This window comes from Aphelocoma coerulescens, chromosome 10 (assembly GCF_041296385.1).
Source record: "Aphelocoma coerulescens isolate FSJ_1873_10779 chromosome 10, UR_Acoe_1.0, whole genome shotgun sequence".
NCBI classification, from domain to species: Eukaryota; Metazoa; Chordata; class Aves; order Passeriformes; family Corvidae; genus Aphelocoma; species Aphelocoma coerulescens.
Window position 1 is genome coordinate 13,438,702 of NC_091024.1, and position 15,911 is coordinate 13,454,612.

Here is a 15,911-nt window from a genome sequence, read left to right on the forward strand (position 1 = left end):
AGAAATTTAACAAGAAAACTTTTACCTCATTATTAGACATTCTCTTGTCCAAGGAACTTAGCTCTTTTTGTTTTAAATGGCAAAAGCCCAAGCAACACACCAAAGGGCACTCTCTGGGTAGGATTACCTTGCATGGTAAGCACTAATCCATGAAACAAAAGCATCCCAGGCAAAATAAATCCCCCCCCCCCCATGACTCCAACACTGAAGTGGAAGACAAGTTCTCTCTTCCAAATCTAATGTGCCCAAGCACAACACAGAAGGCAAGGTTTTAGAAGAAATACTAAACCTTTTATCAAAATACACTGCAGTAGTCTCAGTGCCCACCGCAGTTGAAGCCATTTCTGTGTCATGGCAGGAGGAAGGGGCTGTGTGAAGGGCCCTGTCTGAGCCGCTCTACTACACAGGTCCCACCTGTCAACCCCCCTAATTAAAGAAAAACAAAACAACAAAAACCTCCAACAAAAAGGGAAAGATTTGACTGGGATTATGTTAGCAGAACCTTTTCCAAAGGATGTGAGTGAGCCGGTGACTCTCCCATGAGCAAAACCGCATCCCTACAGATGAGGTGGCTGAGGATTATGGCTTCCTCACATCCTTAGCAGAGGCAGCTGCAGAGTGATGGTATCTCCCTGTTTGCATTCAAACCCCACTCCTTTCCATGCCTGGCCCTAGGCAGCACTTTCTGCACAAGTCCTTCAGCTTTCAGCAACAGTAGCAGAGAAGCCCTGGGAAGGCAGGACCTCCTCAGAACAGGAGAGTTAAAAGAAGTCACAGGCAGTTCACAGAGGTAATCCTACCTGGGTGATAATTAGATAAACCTAAGCTTATTAGATGAGACTGAATCTATTTAGAGAAAATCATCTTAAAACTGAAGAAGTGGCAGCAAGGAGATGGAGTGTGACAGTCAGTGCAAGTATATTCAGGAAGTACTGCATTTTGTTTAGTTAAAATTTGTTAAGCGTTGTTTTGTTTAGGCTGTTTTCTCTACACATTTCTGAAAACCTCAAAACTTGGTTAGTCTTGGTAAGTACAGTTTCTTCTTCAATCTCAGCTGACATCCACCAGTTCTCAATGCTAAAGGTCTGGTGAATTCAGTAGTAACTGCAGTTACTGTTACTGCAATTGTTCAAAGCATCAAAACTTTCCAATTTTTTAATGTAATCAGAATCACAGAATTTGGGAAATTGGAGGAACACTTCAGCTGGCCTACTAACTGACCAAGAAAAAGGTTCATTCATTCTGAGCTTTTCTTTGTGCTAGGTTACATGCATATGGAAATAAATAAAAAGAAACAAGAACACAAAATATACTATAAATTCCCTTCCAAATCTCCAAATAGGTCAATAAGAGTGGAAAAAATAGGTCATTAGAGTGGAAGAGGGTCACAGCATCAAAAGGAAGAATGTGATGCTGGCACCATCTTGGACAAACTCCCCTTTGTTCAGCCTGTTGAAGTTTATGCTGCTGTTGTTCTAAAAACCACAGAGCCCGTGCAACGTCTGGGGAAACCTTTTCTGTTACTTAAAAGGATCTAAGTAAAAATCCTGCTTGAAGTATCCTGACCTTGACTGACCGGTTCTATCACATCAGATGAAGACGGTCTAATTCTCCAAAGGCTACTTATAAATCATATTTCTTGAAGTTGCATTAGAAAAATGCACAAGCATGCTAAACTGCTTGCAGGACTGAGGTATAAAGCCAGCACAAAGCATTGCCTCTGGTACTCTTGCTCTTCACATGTTACCTTTATCTCCTGCAACTGGAACCATATAAAACAAAGGAAGATTCAATGAAGATGGGGAGAAGGCAGTGCTCATAATGATTTTCACAACTTGGCTTCAATTTAGCCAAAAATCCATCAAGTACTCAAAATATCTCAGTGATCTTATATTCTGAGACAGAAAAACTAAGGACAAGGAATTAGAAACCTCAAGTCACAGCTAAGCAAAGACTTTCAGTAACATATAAAGGAACAGAAATATCTGCTATTTCTGTTTTGACAGTTACCAAATATAGATAGGTAACTACAGAAATGCTTAAAATAAGCAGCAAACAAATTAAACCACAGATCAGTGGCCACACAGATCTGCTCCAAATGAATCTGTCCTTTTGCTGCCTAAGACTGACATAGAACAAGATTTTCATTGAAACAGATGCAACTTTCTTTTTCCTTCTAACAGGCATTTTGATTGAGCTAAATAAACACCTGTGAAGTAAACCAGTATGACCAAAATGTTGTGGGGTAGGGGCTTTTTTAATGAAAATACCAGGTTTTGATACCTGTTTCCATTCTGGGAGACACTAACTTGCCACTGCAGGTTTCTGCAGCACAAAGAGACAAAGACCTATTCAGCATAGAATGAGGTTAAGGACTTCATCTGTGTTTTAGGAAACAGAATTTATTAATGTTTCTACTTGAACCAGAGAACCTAGAGATTTGAACATGAGTCCCCAAAATCAACTAATATCTTTCAGGTTTCCTGACCTTGGTGGATTGGTTCTCTTCTTCTTGTTTTCTCTGACAGCTGATCTACTGTCAGGTCACAAACATTCGTCAAGCTTCATTTTAAAGTCATCAAAAGGGATTACCATAGGACAACTCCTATGTTGACAAGAAAATAAGCATGTGCTTTTTCTGGATTGTTTACCTAGTCAGGCCAAACTTTAAATAAGATAGAGGAAGAATATACTAAGGAACAATCAGAAGAGCTGCAACTTCTGTAATGTACACAGTGCAAATGCTATTCAAATTTGAACTATTTCAAATGTCCATAATGAAAGCAGAATTACAGGTTATTTCTGTCCTTGAGTTTGGGTAAGGAGAGCTGAAGGCCAGGGGGACTCTGCAAGCTTTACGCAAGACTACTGTTTTAGAGAGCATGGACTGCTCTAAATATTTCTTTCCACATTTTGAGTATTTATAGCTACACTCTAATCAAAGTAAAAAAGGCTGTGCCAGTGGCAATGTAACCTGCACCTACAGGCGGAAAGGCCCTAAAATTTGTCATACTTCAGCAGAACAAACATCTATTATTTAACAACTAGAACTAAAAATAGCAAAGTAGTCAAGCAATCATCTCCCCACTCTGTGAATACAGAAACAAAAAGCAAAGGTTAAATAAGTTACTCTAGGTCAGATGGCTTGTTTGAAATATTACCAAGACAGAAAATAACTAATACTGTAAACACCCTTTTATTCTAGAAAGCATCTAACAAATACATTTGATATGCTTTATCTGAGCAGAAGCAGGAACGCATTTCAGGTGCTAAACATTCCAAACAAGCCCTAAAAACACATGGCAGCTTTGTTCTGACAGTGCCCAAGCATAGCTGCCAAGGCTTCATAGAGCTTCTGCCTGTCTCCTGTAGGGCCCAACAGACAAGTGGCACCTTTGCTGCCACAGGACCGACGGACGCTGCCCCAACACACCCTGTACCACCAGCAGCTCTGGTTTCCATGGCCATCGATCCAGCACTCTCACACCAGCACCGACCTCTTTCCAGAGGACTAAAGAAAGAAACCTTGGCCTTCTTGCTGAGTGATTATATGGAGCAGCCCAGTCTAAAAATCGGGTTCAAAAGTTCACTTAGTATGTGGCTACAAATATAACAAGCGAAGTCTTAAGAGAATCTACTGCTAGACATGTTTACTACAGTTAAAAAGATGTTATAATGAATTTTTAATGACTGTTTACACCACAATTCTTGCTAATTATCTTCTTTGGATTGCACAGTATACATTGATTTTCTTATGATCTCCTAGAAACTGACAGTATGTCGGAATGTGGGTGGTGCAGTGTAACAAGTGAAAGGCAGGTAACTCTGGACTCTTGTATGAGCAGTTGCAGTCTCAGTGCCCTTGCACTGGCTGCTTTCCGCAGCCCTCTGCTATGGGTGACCTCCACAACAGATTGTTGCCACCAACCTCTGTTTCTTCCTAGTTCTCTCCTTGCTGAACTGTGTTGAACTTGGCAGCCTACAAACATTTGTGTGTGGCTCTGCACATGGGGGCTGTGACTGGTGCTACCAAAAGAGGGATTCAGAGCTACACAGCCACAGCTTTTCAGTTCAACATGCTTTTAGATTCTGTCTTGCAGCTCACAGCTTTCCAAAACACCTAAAACCACAGAAACCATTTTGCTAGAATTCAGCCGAATTTTGATTTCGTCAAACTATTCTGATCTTGGATTTTTCTTTTTTAAACTACCTGAACAGCATTAGATCTACCTTTGCTAACCTAGAGTGGCTTTTCCACTGTTGACACGACTCCTCTGAACTCATCAGCAGGACAGACAAGGAGGCATCTGGAACAGAAAATTAGATCATCAGGACACTGCTGCTCTGTTCCAAGTCAAGCCATGGAGACGGCTTTGTGTCCAAGACTTCTCTGTCAATCCAATGGATGAGACCTACCCACTATCCTCACACAAACTGATAATCCCTACCTCAGTACACAAAGTCCATAAATCTGCAGAATTTAATGCAAAAATAGTCCTAGTGTAATTCCATTTTCTTAAAACAGACTGCCAAAAGCAGATGGTTAATCTCCTATTTATTTACTCCCTCTCCAATGCTACTTAGAAACACCTACCCCAACTCCCATTTTTTTTCTACAGAAATACCTGGTGTTAAAAGTTTTACAAATGCAGTTTTGCAATCTGTCCTACCACTGAAGACTCACAAAACAGTTAAGATCTTAAGGCACCTGCTTGGTGTTCACAAATGTCAATGAGGAACAAAGTTGACAAAAATTACATTCCGCATCCCTGTTTACATTGGGTGCATCCAAGAACTTTTAAACAGAGGTTAAATGGGGTCCAAAGTTTGTTTGCAACACAATACAGCTTTAAATCTTATACAACAATAAATTAAGACATTTTAAGGCAAGAGAATTCAGTACTGTCTGAATTAGCCTTTGATAATGTGACTTTGAGGAGTACTCTTAGTTAACTCAGCCATACTATTTGATAGTATCCAGGTGGCTGTCTATCACACTTTTTTATCTTATCCACTGGTACTTCTGGATGAAGTGCTGAAGGCAGAAAGTCAGGATAAGCAGTCCCTTCCAGTCCTAAGATTTATGAACTCCAGACTCTGATTTAAAGAAACTTGCAACCTGCTCACTATTAAAACCAAATAAAACCTCTTTCCAAACTAGTGCTTCCCAAAAATAATCTCTTATCACTGCCTAGATCCTGTTATTTTAATGCACAAATGAAGATGATGTTTTTGCAATACAAGGGCCTTTCCCCTCTTCAAAAAATGATCTCTCTGCCCTAAGCAGCATAGCAGAGTTAACAGGACCTGTAGTGTTGCACATTTCTGGGAAGGTACCTGAGATGGTAACTAATTTTGATCACATTTAGTGGCAGTACCTTGAAGTACTGCTAAGGAAAGGTTTCATAATAGCTGTCAGTCTCCAGAGTCATCTATTTTGGTCCTGCAGCTCATTAAATATTGAAAAGCATTCTGGAGTTGTACTTACCAAAATGCAGTCCACTTTAGATTGTACAGTTTTGCTAGATGTGAGGGAAGAAAGAGAGAAAAGAAATACTGAGTTAGTCTAAAATCAATGACAAAAACATTACATATTAGAATTTCTATCACTGCACTACAGGCTTTATATCTTGCTCTGAAATATCCTGCTAGTCTACAGAATAATACTCAGTCAGCTATTTTTACATAGAAAGTCACCCAAACGTAACTGTTAGAATTCTTGCTGTTCTGTTCTTTTACATAAGAACTGTATTTTTTTAATGAAATACCATTGCAACTGGGAGCTATTATCCCAAGTTGCAATGCAGCCAGGATGGATATCACTACTTTTATTGTAGCTCTTACACAATTCAAATGCATTTGACTTGTTTATCCGTAAACACAACTAACATCCCCCTCTCCCCATATTACAGTAAATCCTACCACTTCAAGGCATCTATTTCCAGCTTTCCAAAGAGCTGCTAGAAGGCACACAACTATTATTCCACTGTTAACTTTGGAGTTTTCCAAGTTAGTCTCTCTACCTCTCAGTTGGTTTATTAAGATGACACTGGGTGGGGACTGAATTGAAATGTGCCAAGGTGGGCAAACAGTATGAAACTTATTATACTTCCTATATACACACCCATGAGCAGCTTTTGTGTTTCTTAAGGGTGCTGTACTTCACATGCTTGGTCTGACAGCATTAGTTGAAGGCATTTTATCACTGCTCTGAAGAGAAGCAGGAGGTTTCCCATACAGAAAACCCCAGTCTGAACACCTGAACAAGCATCAAACAACCATTTTTTTGAGTTCAGAGAGCAATTCTTTTCCTAGTGAAATAAAACATAATTCAATCTCCTCATGCAACAAAACATCTCATGGAAGTTATTTTACTTCTGTATGGATGCTATCGCATATAAAGCTAGACTAAGTCAGGCAGCTGATGGATCTACTAAAACTGTAAGAAACAAGCAAAACAAATGCCTCTAGTGTCTGGTGGTGATAGGAACCAGCATCTACTGTTGCATTAAATGCTCAGAGGCAGGAGTTTGGTCGTCCTGCTTGTTACATGACTTCTTTTGGAACAAGACAGTCTAAAAATCTGGTTTGTAGAGGCTGCTAATAGTGATGCCCCTTCCCATACAAGAACTGCTCATGTTAGAGTGACAGAATACAATAAAATATTTCAACAGGTAAAAATATTTTACAAGTTCACTGAAGTAGATACGTCAGCAGACATCCCCTTCAGCTGACTTTGTGTAGGAGAAGCCATCAGGTGGGTAGACACTCAGAACACCAAAGAGACAGTAAAGCAGAGCTGCTGGGGATTTTTAAGAACAGGGAATACTAAGGACGGTAAAATGGAAGCTTTGCCTTGCCTTGGAAAAGATGCTCACATATACTGTAGCAACTGAAGAAGGGAACTAAATGTCATTTCACTCATCAAAAACCACCGTTTTACCAGAAAAGTCAAAGGACACCAAGCACGGAAACCTGCTGCTGCTGAACTTTGCCAGGGTGTGTCTGACCCAAAGCTGACCAAATTCATGGGGACACAGCTGCTCCAGCAGCACTTCTTCACCCCAGACTCCACCTATTCACTGCCTCCAACCCCTAGCAAGGTCCCACAGTCCCCATGCTGCTACAGATCAACAGCCTCTCCTACAAAGCAGCAGGCAACAGGAATCAGGCCTGTGTACTCATTCTTCTACCTAAACCTCTTCTATAGCTTCACATGACAGCTTATGCAGAAAGAGTGTATAAAGGACAAGGGGATGCAGGGTAAAGACATAGCAAACTTAGCCCAAATACAGTCTCTACAGACTTGCAGGCAACACCATGCACTGGGCTTTTCAGGAGAGCACACTCCAGCCAGCACAGCTTCCCTTCTGCCAAACTGAGCATCAGCATGCCTATTTGCATTAACAGTTTCTTCTTGCAAAGAGAAAGAGGCAAGTTGCCAGGAGGCAGCTGGACAGGAGATCCCTAGAGCTGTCCTTTTATCTCCAAATATCAGTCTGAGTCAGGAAGTATAAACTCTCAAATTTAGTTCAGGCTCTTCCAGCTGTGATCTCTGCTCCTACAGCACTGATCAACAGTGTTGAGAAGCTGCAGCAGAGGAGCAATAATAGGGCCAGTAAATACAGCTTCGCTATGTTTCCTTTTCGTCAACTGGTGGAACGAAAAGGACAGTCAAGTTCATGTCCTCCAATGTGCAAGCAGATGTTGTGACATTTTAAAAGGGAAAGGTCCCACTGCTTCAGAAGGGGAAAGTGTGATCTCTATTTAAAAAGCAATTTTTTTCATCTCCTGCTCCATGCTCTCGAGTGTACTGGGAGGACATAATTAAAATCTGTTAGTGGTAAACTGAGGTTTCTTGCTTCCTAACCAGAGCACAGGTTAACATTGTTTCATTTTATTAAGCTTGTGCCTAACGATAAAAACGCTTATTTCCCTTCCAGTGGAGGTGATCCACATGAAAATCAAGCAGTGGCAACTCTGAGGAATGAGCCCTTTGACTGGGATGGTACTGGGGCAGTGACCTTCTCATGGTCCTGAGCACTGCACAGAAACACTCTATTTGGTGACACTGCAGGACATCACATCAGGAGATAAAAGGACAAGTGATAAAGGTGGCAAGGGGACAGCCATCCCAGTTATACCTGCCACCTTTGTTTATTTTGCCCTGCTTCTTCTTCACTAATAGGACATACATGCTTTGAAAGCTGAAATTTCATTTACAAGTTAAGTCTGCTTCTGTCTCTGTCAAGTGCACCCCTTACCTAATTACTACTGCAATTACAGTGCCTGCAACCAGCAATCCTAACAACCAGGCTGAATCAGGCCCTACACAGGGCCATTTCTAACATCTAGAGGCCATTACCCACATGCTTTGCTGTAAGCCTAGGAGTAGCTGCAGGAGAGTAGCAGGAATGATGTTCTTTTCTAATGAAAATAACCATTTGAATCTATTCAGAACCTGAGCCCATTGGAAACTCACAAACTGCAACTTAAGCCCACAGCCAGCATTGCTCCTCCTGGAGCTGCTCCTGGGGGCTCATTGAGATTCACCCCCATCTAGAAGTGCAGCTGGTGTTACTCTCTCTTTTGTAGCTCTTCATGATGACAGTCTCCCTCAAGTTAAACTAGTTCACTTACTTGATACAAAACTTAATTCAGGCTACTTCATGCAGTTTTATCCAGGACAAGATTTATGATTCTGGGGGTAGCTGTCTCTTGTGAGTAGTAACAAAGGTGGCTGCTTTTACAGCTGCCTTGGATTTACCAACTTGTGCCCAATGACCCAACACAAGAACCATGGAGCATAGAATTTTATATCAAAACTTTGTATGTGCCCCTCTCCAACCAAAAATTAGAGATACTACCACAACGATACACTTATTGAGTGGGTACCATCCTATTGACTGTTTCAAAGTCAAGGCACACTGAGTGTGCCTTGTTGTACTGTCTACAGCAACGGTCCTCAAAAAATGTCAATTCTGCTCCAAACACCACCAGTGTGAATCAATCTGGTCACCTTTGGTCACCTCTAGTCACCGACCCATCAGCCACTCAAAAACATGCACCCCACTTCTACTAATTAGTAAAACAGCAAAGAAAGGAGGTTTCTTAGGCTGTGCTCGGAAAAGCCACGCAGGGCAGCTCCCTGCAAAAGCTGCTGAGTTTTATGGAGAACCCCGGACCTACAACTTCCCAGGGAACATGTGTTGGCTGCTTTGGGTCTGCAGAAAAAGCCTTACAGGAAAGGCTCCAGCCCACCTTAACAGCCTCAGCTTTTGACTTTTAGGACCAAGTCCTTTGAAGGATTCTTGAAGATAACTTTTGAAGGCTGTAGCAATTGAAGTTTCTAAATGCTGAAGACAAACTCCTGAAATTATCTTTGGGAGAATGAGACAGGGAGAAATCAGATGAAAGTATTTCCTCAAACTCCTCTTCTATCTTCTGCCAAAGTATGCATTTCTATTTCCCTGACCTATTTATGTATTTCTGCTCAGAACAGCCCTAACCTGGCATGGGCAGAAAGAGGAGTGTGTTCTCTTCCCAGGTGAGCCGCTGAGTTTACCTTGAACTGATGGAGAGGGGAAAAAAGCAGGAAGATAAGGCAAGGAGATGCAATTCTTTTTTCAAGTGGCGTAAACCAGATGCTGCCAACCTTCTCTAATTAAGCAATACTTTACTTTCAGGAATAGGCAGCTGAATTGCACTGAGCAATTTGGGACTATTGTATTACCAGAAGTGGCAGAATTCAGTTCCTCTGAGCACACCAAGTACCTCCTTAATGTTGCAAATAGTAGAAGCCATATAACCACAAGGGATAAGAGAAGCCTTATGTCTGTAAGAGCAGAAGGGAGGTCATTGGAAGAAGTAAAAGAAAGCCCTCAAGTTTATTAGCTACTGCCTAGCTAACCCTGAGCCTTCCCAAAGCCTGCACAGCACTGAAAGTAACCCTTGGCAGCTTTCCAGTTGGGAGCATTCAGCCCCTGTGACAGGCAGCAGCATAACCAACACTGTGGAAGCACAGTGAACACACCTCTTAACACCCACCCTGCAGCACAGCTCCTCTCCTGGGACACGTGTGCAGAGCAGGATGCTGCCAAAGGGGCTCACGGGCTGAGTCCCTGGCAGATGTGGGACAGCAGCACCTCCAGGACACCACTGTTCTGTTCAGTCAGGAGAGATCTCCCAACCCCAAAAGTCACACAAGACCTGGCTCTCACCATTCAGGCACTGGCAGTGGACTCATTCCTCAAATGGAGGAAGATGTCAACAACAGATCCAGTTCAACCAAACTCAGAAGAGAAGTGGAGCTACAACTTATTGTGCAAAATTTAGTAATGGTTTGAGTGGGTGGTCAAATGTCGGAAGCCCAGAGTGATATTTTCATTAGAAGTTTGGTGCATTCAGTGAAATTGCCACAGATACTCTGTATCCCATTCAGCCCAAGACTGAATATATTTGCAGGAACTGAAAAATCCTCCCAAAACCAGCCTCTGTATAGCTGTGCTTCATGTGCTTGGCACTCATTGGACAGCCTAGAGAAAATATTATTTCTGCCAAACCATAACACAATTGATGAAAAGGAACTACTTTCCGTCACTGCTGAGAGCTGAGCCATACATAAGGAAGGCAGGGCGTAACTCCTGACCAGACAGCAAGGGTTCCCCCTCTGCAGGGTTCCAATTTCCAGTACTGGTGTATTAAGTTACATTATTACCCAACATGCAGGACTTATAGCAAAAAGTTGCAACTAAAATGGAAAAGGCTAGTGTGCAGTTACTGTGGGCACAGTTACCTAGTTATCACCTCAGACTGCAAACCCACCCTTTCAGCCATCTGAGAGAGAAAATGTTTACAAAGTTATAAAATAAACTTTCTTTGGAAAAATGGAAAAACCAAAACGAAATCAAAAACCCACCAGGGACTGTTCAGGCCACAGGAAACCTCCAAGTGGCTCACATGCAGCGCACATAACCCTGACAGTGCATGGTGACACTGCTGCCCTGGTATTTTACTCACACCTGAAAACAAGCCTTCCACAACCCAAGACAGCAGTTAGAGCTGTCTGCCAAGGAGGATTGTCTTGGCCACATGGCCTTTCAAAAATTACTGAGGAAAGCCTCTGAAAAGCCTCCATTTCCCACTGTATCAGTTGTTCCCCCAAATCATCCCCACAGGCTGTTCGTCGAACCTCTTAGCAACAGGGCCTACAGGTAGTCTGGAAGGGCTGCTCCTGTCGGGAGCTGTAGCACCTGAGCAGCACTGCCAGGCACGTGTCTCCAAGGCACAGGAGGCATTCGGGTGTTGACAGCACCCGGGAACTCCTTCTCCTGTGCAGTGTCCTGCTGCCTCCTTGCCTCTTGCAAAAACCCACTTACGTCCCCAAGGAAAGCAAGTCAGACTGCACTACAAAGTACCAACAGTGACAGTTTTGGCAAAGTCATGTTTCTAAAAGCCATGTTAAAATAGGGTGGGTCATTATTAAACTGACCACGTATCCTTTTGGAAAGATTCAGTCTGAATTCCACAACTCTGATGACATCAGGTGACATTAAAAAAAAAAAATCTCTATTTACTCTGCATGCTGTGAGAAACCACTCAATAAAAGGATTACCAACCCCATTACAGTAAGTGGTACTATCAGAAAGGTACTATTATCACATCCTTACCACGACAAGCACTGTGTCCCAGCAGTGCCTGCAGGAATCAGCCCTTAATTCTTAATCTTACTGAATTAATGCTTCTCTTTCTTAGACTAACAGCTCTAAATATATCTTTATATAACCTTCCACTCAGAAGCACAAAGAAATGTTAAACTGGAGCCAAGGATCATCTAAGGAGAAAATTATGAAACAGCCGCCTATGTGTGCTGCTACTCAATTAACATCTTAACATATGCCATGTTACATTGTCTGGCTTGGCTCACGGTGATAAAGAAGTAAAATGGCTGTAAAAGCATTTCAATTAAATATTTAGAAAGCAGAGCTGCACAAGGTTGAAACATGTTTGAATTAGCAAAATGACGACTATCCATACTGCTCAGCTAATGGTGTAAGAGATTTAGCACGGGGCACTGAGAAAGGAAAGCACACCCCAGCCGGGCAAGGCCCTGCACCCCAGGGCCAGGACTCCCCTCCCATCCGCATCTCTCACCCTCGGGCGTGCAGCAGCCAAAAATCAGGTGGCTTCTGATGCCACCTAGGGGCTCTGTCCCTGCCTGCACTGCTCCCTCCCCCGGGAAAATCCAGAGTCATGCCCCAGACACCAGGCACTTGAGCCTAGCACAAACACAGGCAAACAGCGGCAAAACATTTAATACAGGACAAATTAGGTCTTTCAGGATTCAAATGCAGATATACTTTTATTCCATATAAAAGCCACAGGGACCATAATTGCATCCTAGAATCATGATGAAGCATCGTTAATTCCCTGAAGTATAAAAATAGAGCAGTGTCCACTGGAAATGTAGAAAGGTGTCCAACTCACAGGCCTCAAAAAGTAAACAAAGCAGGTATTCACCAACTGGTAAATATTGTCTCTTTCAGTTTGAAGGCAGATTCCTACTCAATCCCAGGCAAACCACCCTTCTCAGCAAAATCAGGAAGCAAAAGCTCAGCAAGCCAATAAAAGAGTGCAACAAGAAGGGTGAGCTGCAATTATTTCATCCTCCCTGTAACCTAATCCACCTCCTTCCACTTGCCAGAGAGAATAAGCCAGACCAGTTTTCCATCAGACACAGGAAGGAGCAATGCTATATCACAGTGCTGAAAAATGTAGTGGCTAGGCATGCCTTGAAGTTAATGCAGGTTAAAATGTGTCAAACGTGTGACTTCAATACTTGTTACTAAAATAAATGCAATTAAAATAGTTCATAGAGGATAAAAATTTAATCCCTTCACCATTTCTGACACTATGATCATTTTATGAGTATAAATAATGCCAACTATACAAATAGCTGAACAAAGAAGGAAGATAAGGCTGCTAATGAAATGCCCAAATCTCAAATGTAGCCCATTGTAATGAACTGCCAAGAAATAATTAGCCAGCAGACATCAGAATACCTACGTCTGAAATGTAGGTCTATAAACATCTCTTTCAGCTCTCTGAAGAAATCTAGTTGTATTCAATGCTAAAGGCTTGTTCCACTGTTCTTAAAATAACTGGGAAGAACTTGCAACAACCACACATTGCCAGGTGCTCTATTCCAACAAGACAGTCATTTAAGTTCCTGGGGTTGGGGTTTTTTTTACATTTATTTAAATGTAAAAGCCACAAGTTACTGTAACGAACTCTGAGAAGAGACAAAGAAAATGCTTTTACACCGCTCTCACCCTGGTTCTTTCAGCACTGCTCTGAATTAAAATCAGTACATATTGTTACATTCAGGCAGGAGATTCTGTTCCAAGGATGCGGTGCCCTCTGTACAGGATGTGGGAAGATAATATGACTTCAGAGGAGCCGCAGCCTATATTTATTACTAACAATCTACGATCTCAACAAAGCAGTATGAAAAAAGATTGTTTCAGTAGAAATTTTATCTCAGGAATGTCCCACTGAAAGCAGAAAGATGGAAACAGTCACCAGACATGCAGGTTTGTGGCTAAGCAGCAAATAATCCATTCCAACAACTCACGTATTCCACAATGAAAACTGTTGGGTTTAAAACTAATTATGAAAAAACAAATCAACCTTTGGTTGCTTCAGAATCCAGTCTATAGATAGCTAAGAGATCTGCTGTGCTATTTTCAGCCATGGTCAGCAGAAGCCCCATCACATTATTACTTAAGGGTCTGAACTCGAGGTGCTGTAAAGCCAACTATGAGACACCGGCATTCTTCTCCAGCCTTTGTCCCACATGGCTCCAAAAAGGATGCCTAGTGAAACCAAGGGGGTGACACTCCTCAGCAGCACTTGAAAACCAAACAGGAAATTAAGTGTACCTATAAAACACATGCATAAAATTGTTTCCCTTCCATGCCTGCAGAGCCAACAAGCTGAGGAGGAGGAGGAAGGCAGCACCTTGCTGTGCATCACAGCCAGCCACAGGGCACAGACCTGGTCCTCTGCTGCCTTTCCCTTGGGAAATGGTGGCTACAGACAGCTGATGGCAAAGCAAAACAATACTCATGTGAGAAAATAGGAAGAGTTCTACACTGTTTACATGTAATACACACCCATGAATGTACAAGTCTGCATAGGGCCGTGTTTGTTGTACGTAGCTCAGAGCTCAGCGGAATCCAACAGAAGAGCAGAACAGCTCCCAGTGTCAGCAGCTCTGCAGCAGCAAGGCTTTCCTACCACACGTTTTCCAGTGCTGGCACAGGTGCCCAGGATGGCAGATTTAAGCCTGCTGATAAAAGCTGTGTTTCTTCTTCTTTATTTCACATTATTTCCTTCAACGTTTTCATGACCCACAGCTATCCTAGTTATGTTCTATTAACAGAGAGATTTGCTGCTACTGGTTGTACCTTTTTATTTCCCCTATTCATTCGATACCCGGGGGGTGTCATCTGTTTTGCAGTGCCACAACCCAGTGCCCTCCAAGCCCTTCTGTGGCTTTATCCTGAGGGAGCAGACAAGACCCCCCTGCCCCGCCGAGCCCACACACCGCTCAAGTCACGACAAGCCAGCACTCAAACACCGCACACAGCCATCCCCTCTCCAACACCTGCAGGGTCAGCAGCTGCAGGTGTCCCACTGTCAGGCTGGAAAGGAGCCCCAGCCTCCACAATACACTGCCATCTCGGTGCTCCCTGGGCCTGGCACGCACGGGGAAGCAGAGAAGCAATCCGGGGCTGCCCAGGCCTGTCACAGACACTGCACTGAGGAGGCCCAGCTTAACCCACAGGATTTCCCTGGCACACTCTTTGTCCCTCCTCCATGCCACAGAGATCCATCTCTCCCCTCCACACTGAATGGCTCCCCCATAGGCATCAGCCTGTCTTTCTGCAAACAAATCCAGCTTTTATCTAGCCCTCTCCTACCAATGCTGCTTGCAACATCCTATTACCCCTGCTTCTGCCCTGATTTCTGGACACATGCATTCGTCTTTCTCCTTGCTCCCTTTTCTCTCATAGCTGCCCACCACACAGCTCCTCTGCACCCTTTTTTCCACTTGAGGAACCTGTACCCGATTGCTGACTCCCACGGAATGCAATTCTTGCAACCTCTTAGGTTTCCCTGTGCTGAGTAATGCCCTGAGTATCTACATGCACTCTCCAAGCACCTGCCTACTAAAAGGGTCACTCACTTCTTTCCTGCTAGATGGGCATGGCTTCACTGCCATAGGAAAGGCAACTTCCCTCTCCAACCTGTGCCATGTTGCTCACTGGCACATTGCAGAACCCTCTCCTGTCCTTGACTTTTATCGTCAGGTGAAAATTTAAAGCTGAACATATGCAGGATGAACATGGCACTGCTGCCTGATGGTGATCATACAACCTCCCACAGGTTCTTACAGGCATCTATCCTTCAGCCTTGCACCTGCACCAAGGCACTTCTCACTCACCTCTGCTTATCAGCTTCAACCCACTCTAGGCACAGAAACTGTCTGGTCTCTGCAAATAAAGAGCTGCAAGTAGCCAGAAGACTCTTGCCTATCTCAAAGGTCAGTTCACTGAATGCTAAAGCAGTGTAACTCATCAGCTTTCCATCCCTGTACTTCTGGGGGTAGAAAAAATAATCCACGTGGCAGCTTTTAAAATGGTTTTAAACCCTAAACTACAAACACATGCTACTCCAATTCTCATGGATTTATTTTGAAACATTTGAGCTCCCCTAGCCTACAAACCAGGTAAACTTTAGTTTCCTTGCAGATTCAAAAGCTCGTCTAAACCTGTAAGCTGCACTTGCTTAAAATTAAAGCTGCACAAAATTTAATTAACCTAAAGCCTTGTAAGCTCATATGTGCA

General features: G+C 43.0%; 1 protein-coding gene across 1 annotated transcript in view; it reads right to left on the reverse strand.

The window, feature by feature from the left end:
* Positions 1–15,911, reverse strand: part of RFX7 (regulatory factor X7) — a 50,065-nt gene that overhangs the window by 22,359 nt on the left and 11,795 nt on the right. The window contains exon 2 of the mRNA XM_069025482.1: positions 5,489–5,522. Coding sequence (XP_068881583.1) covers positions 5,489–5,522 — 34 coding nt within the window. The remainder of the gene's footprint in view (positions 1–5,488; positions 5,523–15,911) is intronic.